General features: G+C 39.8%; 1 protein-coding gene and 2 non-coding genes across 13 annotated transcripts; all 3 read left to right on the forward strand.

Annotated features, from left to right (window-relative positions):
- Positions 1–113: 113 nt before the first annotated feature.
- puf60a (poly-U binding splicing factor a) lies at positions 114–13,583 on the forward strand. Of its 11 annotated transcripts, none has more exons than XM_057334173.1 (14): positions 127–227; positions 1,095–1,186; positions 1,795–1,902; positions 2,380–2,475; positions 2,959–3,051; positions 4,910–4,978; positions 5,265–5,426; positions 5,521–5,613; positions 5,698–5,911; positions 6,221–6,411; positions 6,703–6,759; positions 11,233–11,344; positions 12,531–12,784; positions 12,886–13,583. In XM_057334173.1, the coding sequence occupies exons 4-14, from the start codon at positions 2,395–2,397 to the stop codon at positions 13,183–13,185; spliced, it is 1,626 nt and encodes a 541-aa protein (XP_057190156.1). In that variant the 5' UTR covers positions 127–227; positions 1,095–1,186; positions 1,795–1,902; positions 2,380–2,394; the 3' UTR covers positions 13,186–13,583. The 11 variants fall into 11 exon arrangements, with proteins under 11 accessions (XP_057190151.1, XP_057190153.1, XP_057190160.1 ...); XM_057334171.1 differs by having other exon boundaries at positions 139–233; XM_057334174.1 differs by lacking the exon at positions 1,795–1,902.
- Positions 2,591–2,727, forward strand: LOC130555172 (small nucleolar RNA SNORA57). The gene has a single exon (XR_008963085.1). It is a non-coding gene; the product is annotated as a small nucleolar RNA SNORA57 (small nucleolar RNA).
- On the forward strand, positions 5,057–5,193 carry LOC130555171 (small nucleolar RNA SNORA57). Its single transcript, XR_008963084.1, has one exon. It is a non-coding gene; the product is annotated as a small nucleolar RNA SNORA57 (small nucleolar RNA).
- Positions 13,584–13,841: the final 258 nt, after the last annotated feature.

Consider the following 13,841-nt stretch of genomic DNA (forward strand, 5'->3'; position numbering starts at 1 on the left):
TGATAGGTGGTCGACATTCCGATACTCTCGCGGTAATGTGATGTCACACAGCAAACGGTCTGCGCCGCGCCTTGTCCACGCTCTCTTCCAACCAGGGCTAGACACTGCAGCCGCTGCGCGACACTTATTATCCAACTCTCACTCTGTATCGCGAGATTTCATAGTCTTCCTCGCCGTGTGGACGTTGGTGCGGGAAGGTGTGCTCTATGGCGGTGGCTGTTTCAGCGGTAAATGTAATACATTTTACGTAGTTTCTTTAACGTTTCGCACTATATTCACACAATTACATGTTTTAGCTATATGTGTTTCAGTAGAAAGGTGTCGTTTTAAATTGCTTCATATAGATGAGCAGAGGTTTGGCTAATTAGCCTAGCTCACCGTGAGCGGGATTTTTCTAACGGCCTGCTGCGTGTCTAATCAGAATTGCCAGTAATTGGTAATGGTTTTACAATGAAGATGTCGTTGATCGATTAATAGAACACATTTTAAAGATATTTTCTTGGACATATCAACCTAAAAGCTTGCGTTTTCTCGGTCTCGTCAACGTTACACACGAGCTAACGCGTTAATCCATTCACATTGTCCTCCATGAGCCGAGTCAACTTTACTGCAGATTCGTGACACAAGAGAACCTAAGTGCTTCAGTTGAATGTGTTTGTAGGATGTGCATGTAAGTCAAATGAGTTGCAATTACCATTTGGGTTTCTTTTAGCCTACTGTTGTGTTTAACGTTACTCGAAGAGTTATAGCTGGTGACGAAAACACACGGGGAGGGGGAATACACAGAGATGAGCAAGGGCCTTTTCCATCGAGTGCTGCTGGATATAACCGAAACCAGTGTGAATATTAACGTGCATTTATTTGCCAGCCAAACTGGTATGGTTAAGCGAATTTATACAAATCAAAACGGGGCACTTTAGAGACCAACCTTTATCAGGGCTGGGCAGATATTTATGGGTGGTGCCTGATGGAACATCTTGCAGACGTCTCAAAGCCAAGGCTATGTAACGTTGGGTAGAATTTGTGATATTCATTAAACAAAAGTTCACCCAGTTAACTTGGGAGTTTACTGAAACCTCTTTCTTTCCTTATAGACTGTGTTTTGAACAGTAAAAGCTCCCCCTATATAATCTCACGAGTAACCCCACAACAAGACACCCCAGCGGAGTGCAGGTACAGGTGCTAGGTAAGGGGCCTTTCCACTGCTCACCCTGACACTGCACTACTCCTTTTAAAAAAGGGGGCTGCAAAATAGTTTTAAGGTGTCAGATGTCCCTTAAATTGTATTACATATGCTACCAGACAACTACGCTTTTATTCTGCATCAGGAATGAATTGCAGAAGCATTTAAGATTTGGCTAAGCTATTCAGTGTAAGGGCACCTAGGTAGTAAGTGGTTTGGTTTTTATTGTTAAAGCACCTTAGACATTCATTATCTCATCATTTGTCATGAAAGCTTGACATACATCCTGATGTTCCCAGATGAGTTTGGGCTATGTGCATGGTTTGTGCTAATAGCAGTACTATAGTAATACATTTCTGTCAGCCCATGCATTGATAATCATCATGTCAAAAAACGTTGGTTGGCTTTACAATAAGTAGGCAATGTATAAGTATACTGTATGTATATATATATTAAGCCAAACCAAAGTCAGCTATTTTTCCCTGGATTTGGATGTCAGTGATCTCAAATTGTTGTCTTCTTATCCAGTTCTCTTGTTCTAAGTAGGTTTGTGTTTTTTCTTTTCCTTTTTTTCTTTTTTGTCGTTTCTCTCTGTGTTGTCTGTGCTGTAGAACGTATCTCTTGACTGTACTATATTTCCAAAGCCAATGGCAGAACTTTTTGGGTTCAAACCTCCTTAAGGGGGGCTGTGCACCACTCTGGAGTTCATTTGAGAAAAGGTACAAGTTTTCTCTTGTGTAGTATTAAATAAGAGGGCTCACATACATCAGCATATGGACGTATGGTCCTCCAGTTACCGACACTATCATGTATTTGTTTCCACTGAGGGGAAATTTTGCCACGGTTTCCCTCATAAATGTGTACAGAAGGCTTTTCATTATGGGCTGCACAGGATTACAGCCTTTCAGTTCAGTGTGTAATGTTGACTGAATGTGTTACAAATGTCCTGACATGTTTAAGAGCAAGCTCAACATAATGTATAATGTAAACATTTTAAAAAGAACATAATTGTTTTGTTGTTGCAAAATGTCTTGTGATGGGATAAATGTAAATTAGATCATGCCTCAAACATAGACTCAGTTTGCTCTTAAACTAAGAGATAAAAGCTTTAAGAAATCTGTCCAGTGTGTGTTTGTGTGTGTTGAGCAGATGTGTAGTTTTACTTCAGCTCTGACAGCTGCTTGTGTTTTGTGCAGGGAGGCGAGGCTCTGATGATGGAGAATGGACAGAGCACGGCCACGAAGCTCGGCCTGCCGCCCCTTACCCCTGAACAGCAGGAGGCACTGCAGAAGGTGAGACTTTCCTCAAACCCCTTTATTACACAGGGGGCATTAAAAAAAAAAGTATATAATGTGATGCATTATTTGCATGTTTTCCTTAGGCCTTGCTTGTTTTTATTTTTAATGTCCGCTAGCTTTATAAGCATGTGTTTGCTCAGTGCACATGTATATAAGCAGTGGACGAGAACAGTGCCAGTGCTATGCCTTCGGTACTAGTGGCGTGTATCCTGTCGGCTAGTACTATTCTCAAACGCTGGTACACAGACAAAAGTGGAAGATCATTCTCATTGCATTGCATGCAATTGTTGTGAATTATCTTGTATACAAGCTAATCAGATTTGTTAAATGGATTCTTCAGTTTTAAGAGTTTAAAGCTAAAAACATTATTTCTATTGTTTTTTCCAATCTCCTGTTCTTGAAATAATTTTTTGGCCCTGTTTTCATGTTATGTCACTGTAGGGGTCTTAAGTTAATGTTTTCTGTTCTGGGTTTCAGGCTAAGAAGTATGCCATGGAACAAAGCATCAAGAGCGTCCTGGTCAAGCAGACGCTCGCTCATCAACAGCAACAGCAGCTCACTAACCTACAGGTGAAACTGCACAAAAGTTATATACATTATTGCAATATACAGACGTGCTCAAATTTGTTGGTACACTTACAGCTCATTGAAATAATGCTTCATTCCTCCTGAAGAGTGATGAAATTAACAGCTATTGTATCATGTATACTTGCATGCCTTTGGTATGTCATAGAATAAAGCAAAGAAGCTGTGGAAAGAGATGAATTATTGATTATTCTACAAAGATATTCTGAAATGGCCTGGACACATTTGTTGGTACCCCTTAGAAATGATAATACATAATTGGATTATAGTGATATTTCAAACTAATTAGTTTCTTTAATTAGTATCACACATGTATCCAATCTTGTAATCAGTCATTAAGCCTATTGAAATGGAGAAAAGTAGTCACTGTGCTGTTTGGTATTGTTGTGTGCACCACACTGAACATGGACCAGAGAAAGCAAAGGATAGAGTTGTCTGAGGAGCTCAGAAAGAAAATAATAGGCAAGCATGGTAAAGGTAAAGGCTACAAGACCATCTCAAAGCAGCTCGATGTTCCTGTGACAACAGTTGCAAATATTATTAAGAAGTTTAAGGTCCATGGAATTGTAGCCAACCTCCCTGGGCGCGGCTGCAAGAGGAAAATCCACCCCAGATTAAACAGAAGGATAGTGCGAATGGTAGAAAGGGAACCAAGGATAACTGCCAAAGAGATACAAGCTGAACTCCAAGGTGAAGGTACGTCAGTTTCTGATCGCACCATCAGCCGCTTTTTGAGCAAAAGTGGACTCCGTGGAAGAAGACCCAGGAGGACTCCACATTTGAAAGAAAAACATAAAAAAGCAGGACTGGAATTTGCTAAAATTCATATTGACAAGCCACAATCCTTATGGGAGAATGTCCTTTGGACAGATGAGTCAAAACTGGAGCTTTTTGGCAAGTCACATCAGCTATATGTTCACAGACAAAAAAATCAAGCTTTCAAAGTGAACACCATACCTACAGTGAAACATGGAGGAGGCTCGGTTATGTTTTGGGGCTGCTTTGCTGCATCTGGCACCGGGTGCCTTGAATCTGTGCAGGGCACAATGAAATCTCAAGACTATCAAGGCATTCTGGAGCGAAATGTACTGCCCAGTGTCAGAAAGCTCTGTCTCAGTCTCAGGTCATGGGTCCTCCAACAGGATAATGACCCAAAACACACTGAAGAGAAGTGGCCTTCTATGACTCCTGATCTGAATCCTATGGAACATCTATGGAAAGAGCTGAAACTTGCAGTCTGGAGAAGGCACCCATCAAACCTGAGACAGCTGGGGCAGTTTGCTCAGGAAGAGTGGGCCAAACTACCTGTTAACAAGTGCAGAAGTCTCATTGAGACCTTCAGAAAATGTTTGCTTGCAGTGATCGCCTCTGAAGGTTGTGCGACAAAATATTAGGTTATGGGTCCCGTGATTTTTGTCTATGACATTTTCATTTGTTTTAATCAAATGAAAAAATCAAAAGCAAAGTTGATTTCTATTAAATATGGAATAAACAATGGTGGATGCCAATTACTTTTGTCAGTTTCAAGTTATTTCAGAAAAAATTGTGCATTCTTCATTTTTTGTGGAGGGGTACCAAAGAATTTGAGCACGTCTTATATATATATATATATACATTGCCGTATTGTTACACAGATGTCACTCAAACCCACTTTTGTAAGTGATGTAATTTACCTTATTTCATCCCCTTTGGAACACAGTTTGTTTCAGAGTATCACAGTTCTCGGTCTGTAGCAGCACATCTGTGATTTATAGGGTTAAACATACACAGTAGTGTTCTGCTTTACTACTTAGTTGCTTGAATGACAGTGATAGGCTTACCACAATGATGCTTTTCCTGACAGCTCCCTAATTCCCTTCAGATGGCCTCATTAACCATGGGTTTTGGAGATCCCCTCTCACCACTACAGTCTGTAAGTGCAACTCTTTGTTCTCAGTAACTTTCATTGCTGTACCATTTGTAAATAGTATTCTTCAAAATTAGATGCTCCCCTCCATTTCTTGGCATACATGTAGTTGTTCGGTACTCATGTGTGTAATGTACGGAGGTAAATAGAAGCCAGTGTAATGTCTTCGGTGCCAGCATGTTCATTGTCTGCTGGTTCTATCCTCAATCATTGGGACAATTGTATTACTGGTTAAATTTGATTAAGTGTGTGTTGTAGGACCCCATCTGACGCATTGACTTGTCCGTCACAGGTTGCAGCCCAGAGGCAACGAGCATTAGCCATAATGTGCAGAGTTTATGTCGGGTCTATCTATTACGAGCTAGGAGAAGACACAATTCGACAGGCCTTTGCTCCTTTTGGTCCCATCAAAAGCATTGACATGTCTTGGGACTCTGTTACATTAAAGCACAAGGTCAGAATAATTTTCTTGACTATTTTAAGATGATTGTTATGGTAGGTTACGTTTTTGTTTGGTTGTTAATGCATCTTATTTTATTTCTTTGCAGGGTTTCGCCTTTGTAGAGTATGAAGTACCTGAAGCTGCACAGCTTGCGTTAGAACAGATGAACTCTATCATGCTGGGCGGTAGAAACATTAAAGTGAGTGATGGAACTTATAATTCCTTGGCATTCCATATGCCTGCAGATGTAATCGGGAATAAAATTCATGTTTGTTTGTTATAGGTGGGGCGACCTTCAAACATTGGTCAGGCTCAACCAATCATAGACCAGTTAGCCGAAGAAGCGCGCGCCTTCAACCGGATTTACGTGGCGTCTGTGCATCCAGACCTGTCAGACGATGACATAAAGAGCGTGTTCGAAGCCTTCGGAAGAATCAAGTCCTGTATGCTGGTGCGGGATCACACCACGGGAAAGCACAAAGGCTATGGTTTTATAGGTGAGCAGACGGCTACTTCAGCACTTCGGTTGAATATAAATGTATCTGGCTGAGAGCGGTCAGTCATGGCAGAATGCTGTTCTCTACATGTCTCACAGGGGATAGAAAAAGGGTGGGGGCAGGTTCCTCACATGCTTTCATAGTAAGTTTTTTATTTCTGTTGTCGTTGTTTTCTTAGGCTCTGTTACGGACATTTGTGCCATAAGTGCCCGCTGGTAATTACACCGTAACTGTCTCAGAGCTCTGGTAGATTTATGCTGAGTCTTTTTGGAAGCTGTTGAGTCTTAGTCTTTCCTGTTTCCCCTGTAGAGTATGACAAGGCCCAGTCCTCGCTGGATGCCGTGTCCTCCATGAACCTCTTCGACCTTGGGGGCCAGTACCTGCGAGTGGGCAAAGCCGTCACGCCTCCAATGCCCCTTCTAACGCCAACGACGCCAGGCGGCCTTCCTCCAGCCGCAGCCGTAGCGGCAGCAGCCGCCACCGCCAAAATCACCGCTCAGGTGAGCACATTCACACTTTTACCAATTATTGTTAGTTAGGGAGTGTGTGAGAGTGCGTGTGAGCGGCTGCCTTACTTCCTTTGCCTTACTTTGCAATAGAAGGAATTTAATGAGTGATTTAATTGGCTTAGCAAGGCTAGTGCAGACACTTGGTGCTGTATGTGAGGGCTTGATTTGACTCAGCTTAGGTTTTGACTGGCATGAAGACTCTAGTTATGATACAGCATTACTTCTTTGAGACAGAGCTTTTACATGCAGAAAGATAACATAGCGTGTAAACTCCAAAAACAGATGGCATGGAATCTGTCCCAGCCGGAGAATCGGACAGAAGAATTCCTCAACTGTCTGGTAAATAATTCAGGAAATTCTGTTTAAAGCACGCTGGTGCCTTTTTGTTTTGTGTAGAATATGAGTGTGGGGAGAGTCTTGTCTTCGGGACCTCCCAGTAACAGTGATGCTCTTGTGTGTTAGGTAGAGAATGTGTATTGGACAGGAACATTACACCTGAATGATGATTGCATTCTTAGAGGCCGTTTACACGAGACCGATTTCAACTAAAAACGGAAAACTTTTTATGTGTTTTGGCTGTTCATTTACACGACAACGGCGTTTTGGGGGACTGAAAACGCAAACTTTTGAAAACGGGTCTCAAAGTGCAAGTTTTTGAAAACGAGATAATTATCGTTTCCGTGTAAACTCTGAAGGCGCCGTTTTCCAAAAACGATGACGTCATACTCGTTCAGTCTGTAGGCATGCGCGATTATTCCCCAAACAATAATGGCAGCCTCCATGCTGCTTGGTTACCACTACGACCAGCGGAGACATAGTATTTATATGCACAAACTATAAACGCCCATACATGCCGACAAAGTGTATTAAAAGCGCTTTGTTTAAAAAAGGATATGCGTACATGCACAGACACGTAGGGTTTCTTTACAGCGCAACAGCGTCATCCACTGGCCTGGCATGCGAAATACAGCATTTTTACTCGTTTTCCCAGATCCATGTAAATGCAGATCGTTTTGATAACGCTGTCGTGTGTACGTGAAACTTCTCAAAAACGCAAAAGAAAAACTTTTCTGTTTTTCATCGTGTAAACGTACTCTTAGTTTCAGGTGGCTTTAAAGTGGAAATGAATTATCCAGTCAAGTTAACATTATTTGCCAAAAAGTTTTCCACTCTAATCAAAAATGTTATAATAAATCAGATTAATGTTACCATTTAAAAGAAAAATGGTGCCTTATATGTTTTGTAGCAAGTAGGGCTGTCACGATTATGAAATTTGGCTGAAGATTAATTGTCTATTAAATAATTGTGATTATGGAGATTTATTACGGATATAATTAATAATTGTGATCATGTCAACTAATTGCTAACAATTTTTTATCATTGTGACAGCCCTAGTAGCAAATGTGCTGCCACCTTGCAGTACCACTGCCTGTGATGTCACTGGGTTGGTCGCCTTGTCTGAGTTCATCAGACACAATGGTAGACACTGTAAAATACAGGATTGTGGGGGATATATAAGAAAAGATAAACACAGAGACCGTGAAACATGGAAACTGTAAAGCCACGGGGCTTTTAAATGGTTGCATTAATCTGGTTTATTATATAATTTTTTATTAGACTGGAAACCCGTTTAGTAAATAAAGTTAACTTGACTAGATGTTTCATTTTCACTTTAAGTTTCACCTCTTTTCATATTTTTTTTACATTATGCTTCTATTGTATTGGCCTTAATAATATTGTATTTAAGTGGACATTTCTTGTTCTTTATTATAAGGTGTGATGTAATTCTAGACAAACTTTTCCTTTTTTATTGATTATCTCTACCTTATTGAACTTTAACAAATCTATGCTACTGCATAGTATGCTTAAGTTGTATATTGCAATCTTTAAACATGTTTCAGTAATTCTATATGGTTAGTCTTGTAATTGTCATATGTTGTCTCATGCTTGTCATTCGTAGATGATTTAACAGTAAAATGATAAATGCATAACTTATGCAGCATTGTCTTTATAATGTATTTGTTAAATCAATTTACAGACAATTTTTTGTCATTGTCAATTTAGCTTGTTTGTTACATGTTCTTGAGCTGTATTTTCTGGTCTTGGGCCCAGTTGCATGAAACTTTATAAAAATCTACTTTATCACATTTTACACTGTTAAACGATGTCAAGCAGCTTTCCGTTTCTCTCAACTGTTAGCTTTTTAACCAGAATAATACAATATATATTTAATAGTAATATTAAAAATGAACCTTTCTATCTGAGGAAGGTCTGCACTCTTAAAAATAAAGGTGCTTAAAGTGATCGTTCACCCAAACATGACCATTCTCTCATCATGTACTCACCCTCATGTAATTTCATACCTGTATAAATTACTTTGTTCTGTTGAAAACCAAGAAAGATATTTGGAAGAATGTTAGCAATTTTCAGTTCTGTGACATCATTGACTACCATAGTTAGGAAAAATTAAATGGTTGTCGAAGGTTTGTTTACCTAAATTCTTATTCTTGTATTCAAAATATCTCATTATGTGTTCAATAGAACGAAAAATATACAATATTACAATATTTTCTACTATGGCAGTGGATGATGTCCCAGAACTGAAAATTGCAAACATTCTACCAAATATCTTTCTTTGTGTTCAACAGAACAAAGAAATTTATACAGGTTTCAAACAATCTGAAGCTAAGTAAATGATGAAATAATTTAAATATTTGGGTGAACATATACTGTCTCTTTCTCACCTTTTTATAATCTGAAGAACCTTTTTTCGGATGTTAAAGGTGCCAAAGAATTCATTGAGACAATATGTTCAATTCTCTGATATCTACATAGAAGGTGTGTGGCTTTATTAAGTGCAAAAATTATCCAGAAACTGTTTTATATGTCCATTTACAACCCTAGAATGATAAGGTCTGTTATTAACTTATTTGGAAGGGTCAGGAATAATAATGTAGATTTCTTAGTAAAATAGACATCTTAGTAGAGCATCTTTAATCAACACTTTTAGGGCAGTGTTGATTTAAGAGGCCTCTGAGGTCATGATGCAGTGTTGCATATGTGTAAAGGCTGGAATCGTCAATGTTTACAAATTGGAATGGATCGCATTAATGCAGGGCTGTTCGTAAAAAATTTTTTGCACGTGGCACTGGTGCTACAGGGGTTAAAAGTTTTGTAGCACAGGCCAAACAGTTGTAGCACAAGTATAAAACATCAGTTATATTAGAAAATATACACATAAAAAAAATGTATGTGTAGTTTATCACATAAATTGGCAGTTAACGGACAATTATGTTACAGTTGGGTAAATTAAGGCCATGCAATTTAGTTTTTCCCAAGTTCCCTTTTTCCGTTTAAATTTTTCTGTGTTTTCCATTCTTTTAATAGACAATAATTATATATTTGTCCACATACTGTAGTATACTATTATATTATTTACTATGGTAAAATGTTAATTATTTTAAATATTAGTTGAGTAAACATAAGTATACTACTGTAAATATTTTATCAATTTACTGCTAGAATACTACAATTTACTATAGTAAATATTATAATACAACACGGTGTTTTTAATCTGGAAGTTCAAGTTAACCAGACTTTTTTGACGGGTCGTCGCAAAGAGTGTGTGGTTGACGATATCTTTTTTCAAACAGTGAAATGCTTATGAAATAAACTCATGTGTTCATGTCCTCATACAGCAACGCAGACAAATGCACGAGCCTCACACGTGTGTAGTAATACGTTAAACTGTGCAGCTTCACATTCTCGCACAACAAGCAGCTGACATATTTAAAGAGCCGGATAGCACCTCAGCTAGTCCTTCCCTATTTCCACATCGCGGAAATCACAGGGCTCTAAATATGGAGCAGGAAAACAAGTTTCAAATGCAAAAACAACTAAAATAGCAGTGCACCATTGATTTACACCACACACAAACAAGCACCGCAGCAAACACGCAAAACTGTATTGCAAATTTATTCTTAGCACAGACCAATTTATTCATAGCATGTGCGACATATATGTCACTGTACAGCCCTGCATTTATGTACGAGTCGAAATAAAGATTTTTTTTTCGATTAATCGTGCAGCCCTTACATAGATGTACATATTTTTGTATGTAGAATTTTTTCATAAAAAATAAACTTGGATGACAGGATTTTCAGTTTTGAAATTAATTCTCACATATGAAAATTCTCAATTTATTCCGGGTCATGCCATCCTAGGTGTATATGACTTCCTTTCTTCGGTTGAACAAGCAAATCATTTTATATTGAAATATTATTATCTTCCTATTTGGGGGCCCACATGGCAAAGCTCCAAAAAGCACACGCATCCTTAATTAACGTAATCCAAACGACTCCAGTGGGTTAACCTCTTAAAATAATAAAATATGTTGAGCTTATTAAGCAATTTGATACGTCAAGTATCCATGGAATCACGTGCATCAGTTAATTCAACTATGCCCACACTTCGATATCTTCAAATCTCATTGGTCCCCGAATCTTGTAATTAGCACATTAATCTATGGTAGTGGAGTTATCGATGTGTGCCATATTTGAATTTGATGTTTTTTTAATGACGTTTTCATAATCCTTTGCTAAATATACATGAAAAAGTCGATTTTCAAGAGTCCGTAAACTCAAACCGCCCATTTTTATGCAGCTGGCCCAAGGCTTGTCTGCGTGTGAAGGTTTGTGTTCGGCTTTTGTTGTCTGTCCCGTCTCGTGTCTGTTCACTTGTGTTAGTGTTGTTTGTGCTTTTAACGGGCGCTGTCCAGGCGGTGTTCCTATATATCCCACTCTGTTCTTCCAGGAAGCAGTGGCGGGAGCATCGATCCTGGGAGCAATGTCCGCGGGGACGGGCTTGAGCCTGCCCCAGATCCCTCAGGCCGTCATGGCAGCTCAGGCCCCAGGGGTCATCACAGGTAGGTGCACACAGATGTGCTTCTTGGAGGTTCATGCTAGCATTCTTGTTTATTTCTTGTTAGTATTATGCCCCCCCACAAACAGTTTTTATGCTTTTTAATCCCTGACATGCTGAATGTATGTGGTGTTTGTTCTGCATGTGGTTGACATGGTGGTGTGTTGTATATGGGTGGTTATTTTTCTATTGGTTGCATTATACATGAATACAGATTTGCGATTCAAAGATGCCTTACGCACTAGCTACATGCAGAACTTGCTTATTTTCACAAATGACCATCCCTACAATACACGCAACACACAGCCATCATGTTTATTTTGATACCCAGAACACATTGCTCGGGAGTACAGTTTTAAGTGCTTGTTCTCAGACCAGGTTTTGCTTTTCTCATTCTGCTTATCTCCAGTTTCAATGTCTCAGGGTTAGCTGTTATATGTACAGTTTCTCTTCCTCAGGTTTCTGTTGTCTCCTACACAGTTCTCAGTTTAACATGGCCTGTCGTGGGATTCTGTCCACTAATAGATTTCTCTTTTATTTTCTCTTCTCTCCTTGTCTCTCTCTCTTTTCTCTCTCTTCTCTTCCCCTCCCTGTCTTGATTCTCCACATTCGCCCTGACCGTGGCCTCATAACCCTTCCCCTTTGCTGCACACTGATCAACCAAGTTTGAAGAGGATTGTTTCTAGCCCCTCCCCTCATAAACATATCTCTCATACCTATTGACCAGTGAGTCTCAGATCCTGTGTGTTTTTGTGGAATTCATCTTAATGTGCGCGAGGGGGCTGAGGAAGTCAAGATAAGGGAGGATGGGGTGACCCCATTATATTAACGTTTTTCTGCTATGTAGTTTCAGTAAATCCTCAGCATTGTGATCACAGAGGCAAGTAACAAACACTTACAGAGAAGGTTGGACAAATGTTTAATTAGTCTGGCTTTTTTCGTGTAACTTTCCATTGTTTTCCCTTCCTGTTCCTTTCCCTTTTTACGTTAGGAATCATTTACATAACTTAAATAAAACACAGTTTTTTTACTGTTGAGATGAATGTTGTTTTGGGAAACATTAAACGGTTCTGTAAAGGCCCTAAAGTATGATCAAAAGTCCGTCTCACATTCATTTTTGTTGAGGGTTTAGCAGGGCTCCATGCATCCGAGACCACAGATGATATAATGACCTCTGTGTTTTTGTGCAGGGGTGACACCAGCCCGGCCCGCTCTGCCTGTCATGCCTCAGGTGGGTCTAGTGAACCCGGTGCTAGCCTCTCCGCCATCACTGTCAGCTGCTGTGGCTGCGGCTCAAGAGGCCAAAAAGGAGAAGGAGAAGGAAGAGGAGGAATCTGCCCAAGACGGCACGGGACAGGAGATGCTTAGTGAACAGGAGCACATGAGCATCTCGGGGAGCAGTGCAAGGCATATGGTGATGCAGAAACTGCTGAGAAAGCAAGAGGTTAGTTATGTAGCGTAAAAGTGTGCGTGTATAGAACTTGTATTTGGTTTTTAGAGTGCTTTAGTTTAAAAAAATGCTGCTCTTCTTTGTTCTTTCCACAGTCTACGGTTATGGTGCTCAGGAACATGGTTGGCCCTGAGGACATAGATGATGATCTGGAAGGAGAAGTCACGGAGGAATGCGGGAAGTTTGGCATTGTTAATAGAGTGATTATCTACCAGGAGAAGCAGGGTGAGGAGGACGATGCTGAAGTCATCGTCAAGATCTTTGTGGAGTTTTCAGTAGTATCAGAGATGAACAAGGCCATTCAGGCCCTTAACAAACGCTGGTTCGGAGGTCGGAAGGTCATCGCCGAGGTGTACGATCAGGAGCGATTCGACAACAGTGACCTCTCTGCATAGACTGTCAACAGTGCATCCTGCCCTTCGTAACCTTTCTCTCCACGTCTCTCTATCTCACTTATACAGACACAGTTGCCAATCCCAGTGGCATTGGCTTCTCTTTATAACTTGTAATTATTTTTTATCGATGTTGATATTAATGTTATTAATGATCCCTTCCTGGGACAGAGGCAAGAAAACGCTCATGAATATTTTTTTTATTGTTGCCGTTCCTCAATGTGAATGACTGGATTCCCCTCCCTTTTTGGTTATTGGTTAAACCTATCCAAAGCCCCTCCCTCCCATCAGATAAGGTTCAGTTGCTTTATCTTTTGCCCTTTGATCCCTCAAAGTATTCTCATTAGCCTGTTATGATGCTTTTGGTTTCAGATGCCAGAACAATAAATTAAAGTATGACAGTTGTGTCCTGTTCACTCTTTTCTTTTTTAGAAATCACAAATTCAAATGATTGTGGATCTATTTTATTGAAACGGGCAATATTCACTGACGACTGATGTCAAGAGATCTCTGTAAAAAAATACTGTACGGTTGAAAGCATATTAAGTAGCTGTATTTGTTTTTACAAGGAAAGTGCAGGGAGTGAAAGGATATGCAACCAGTAAAAAGACAGGGTAACCTTGGTGTGTCGATGTTTGAGTTCAGGTCAAACATCTTAT

The sequence above is a fragment of the Triplophysa rosa genome, linkage group LG5 (genome assembly GCF_024868665.1).
Source record: "Triplophysa rosa linkage group LG5, Trosa_1v2, whole genome shotgun sequence".
NCBI lineage: Eukaryota > Metazoa > Chordata > Actinopteri > Cypriniformes > Nemacheilidae > Triplophysa > Triplophysa rosa.

Coding starts and splice junctions, on each gene's coding strand:
- puf60a (XM_057334167.1), top strand. CDS start 207: ATGGCGGTGGCTGTTTCAGCGGTAAAT. Junction 5,427..5,520: donor CTGTTACATTAAAGCACAAG/GTCAGAATAATT, acceptor ATTTCTTTGCAG/GGTTTCGCCTTTGTAGAGTA. Junction 12,785..12,885: donor AACTGCTGAGAAAGCAAGAG/GTTAGTTATGTA, acceptor TTCTTTCCACAG/TCTACGGTTATGGTGCTCAG.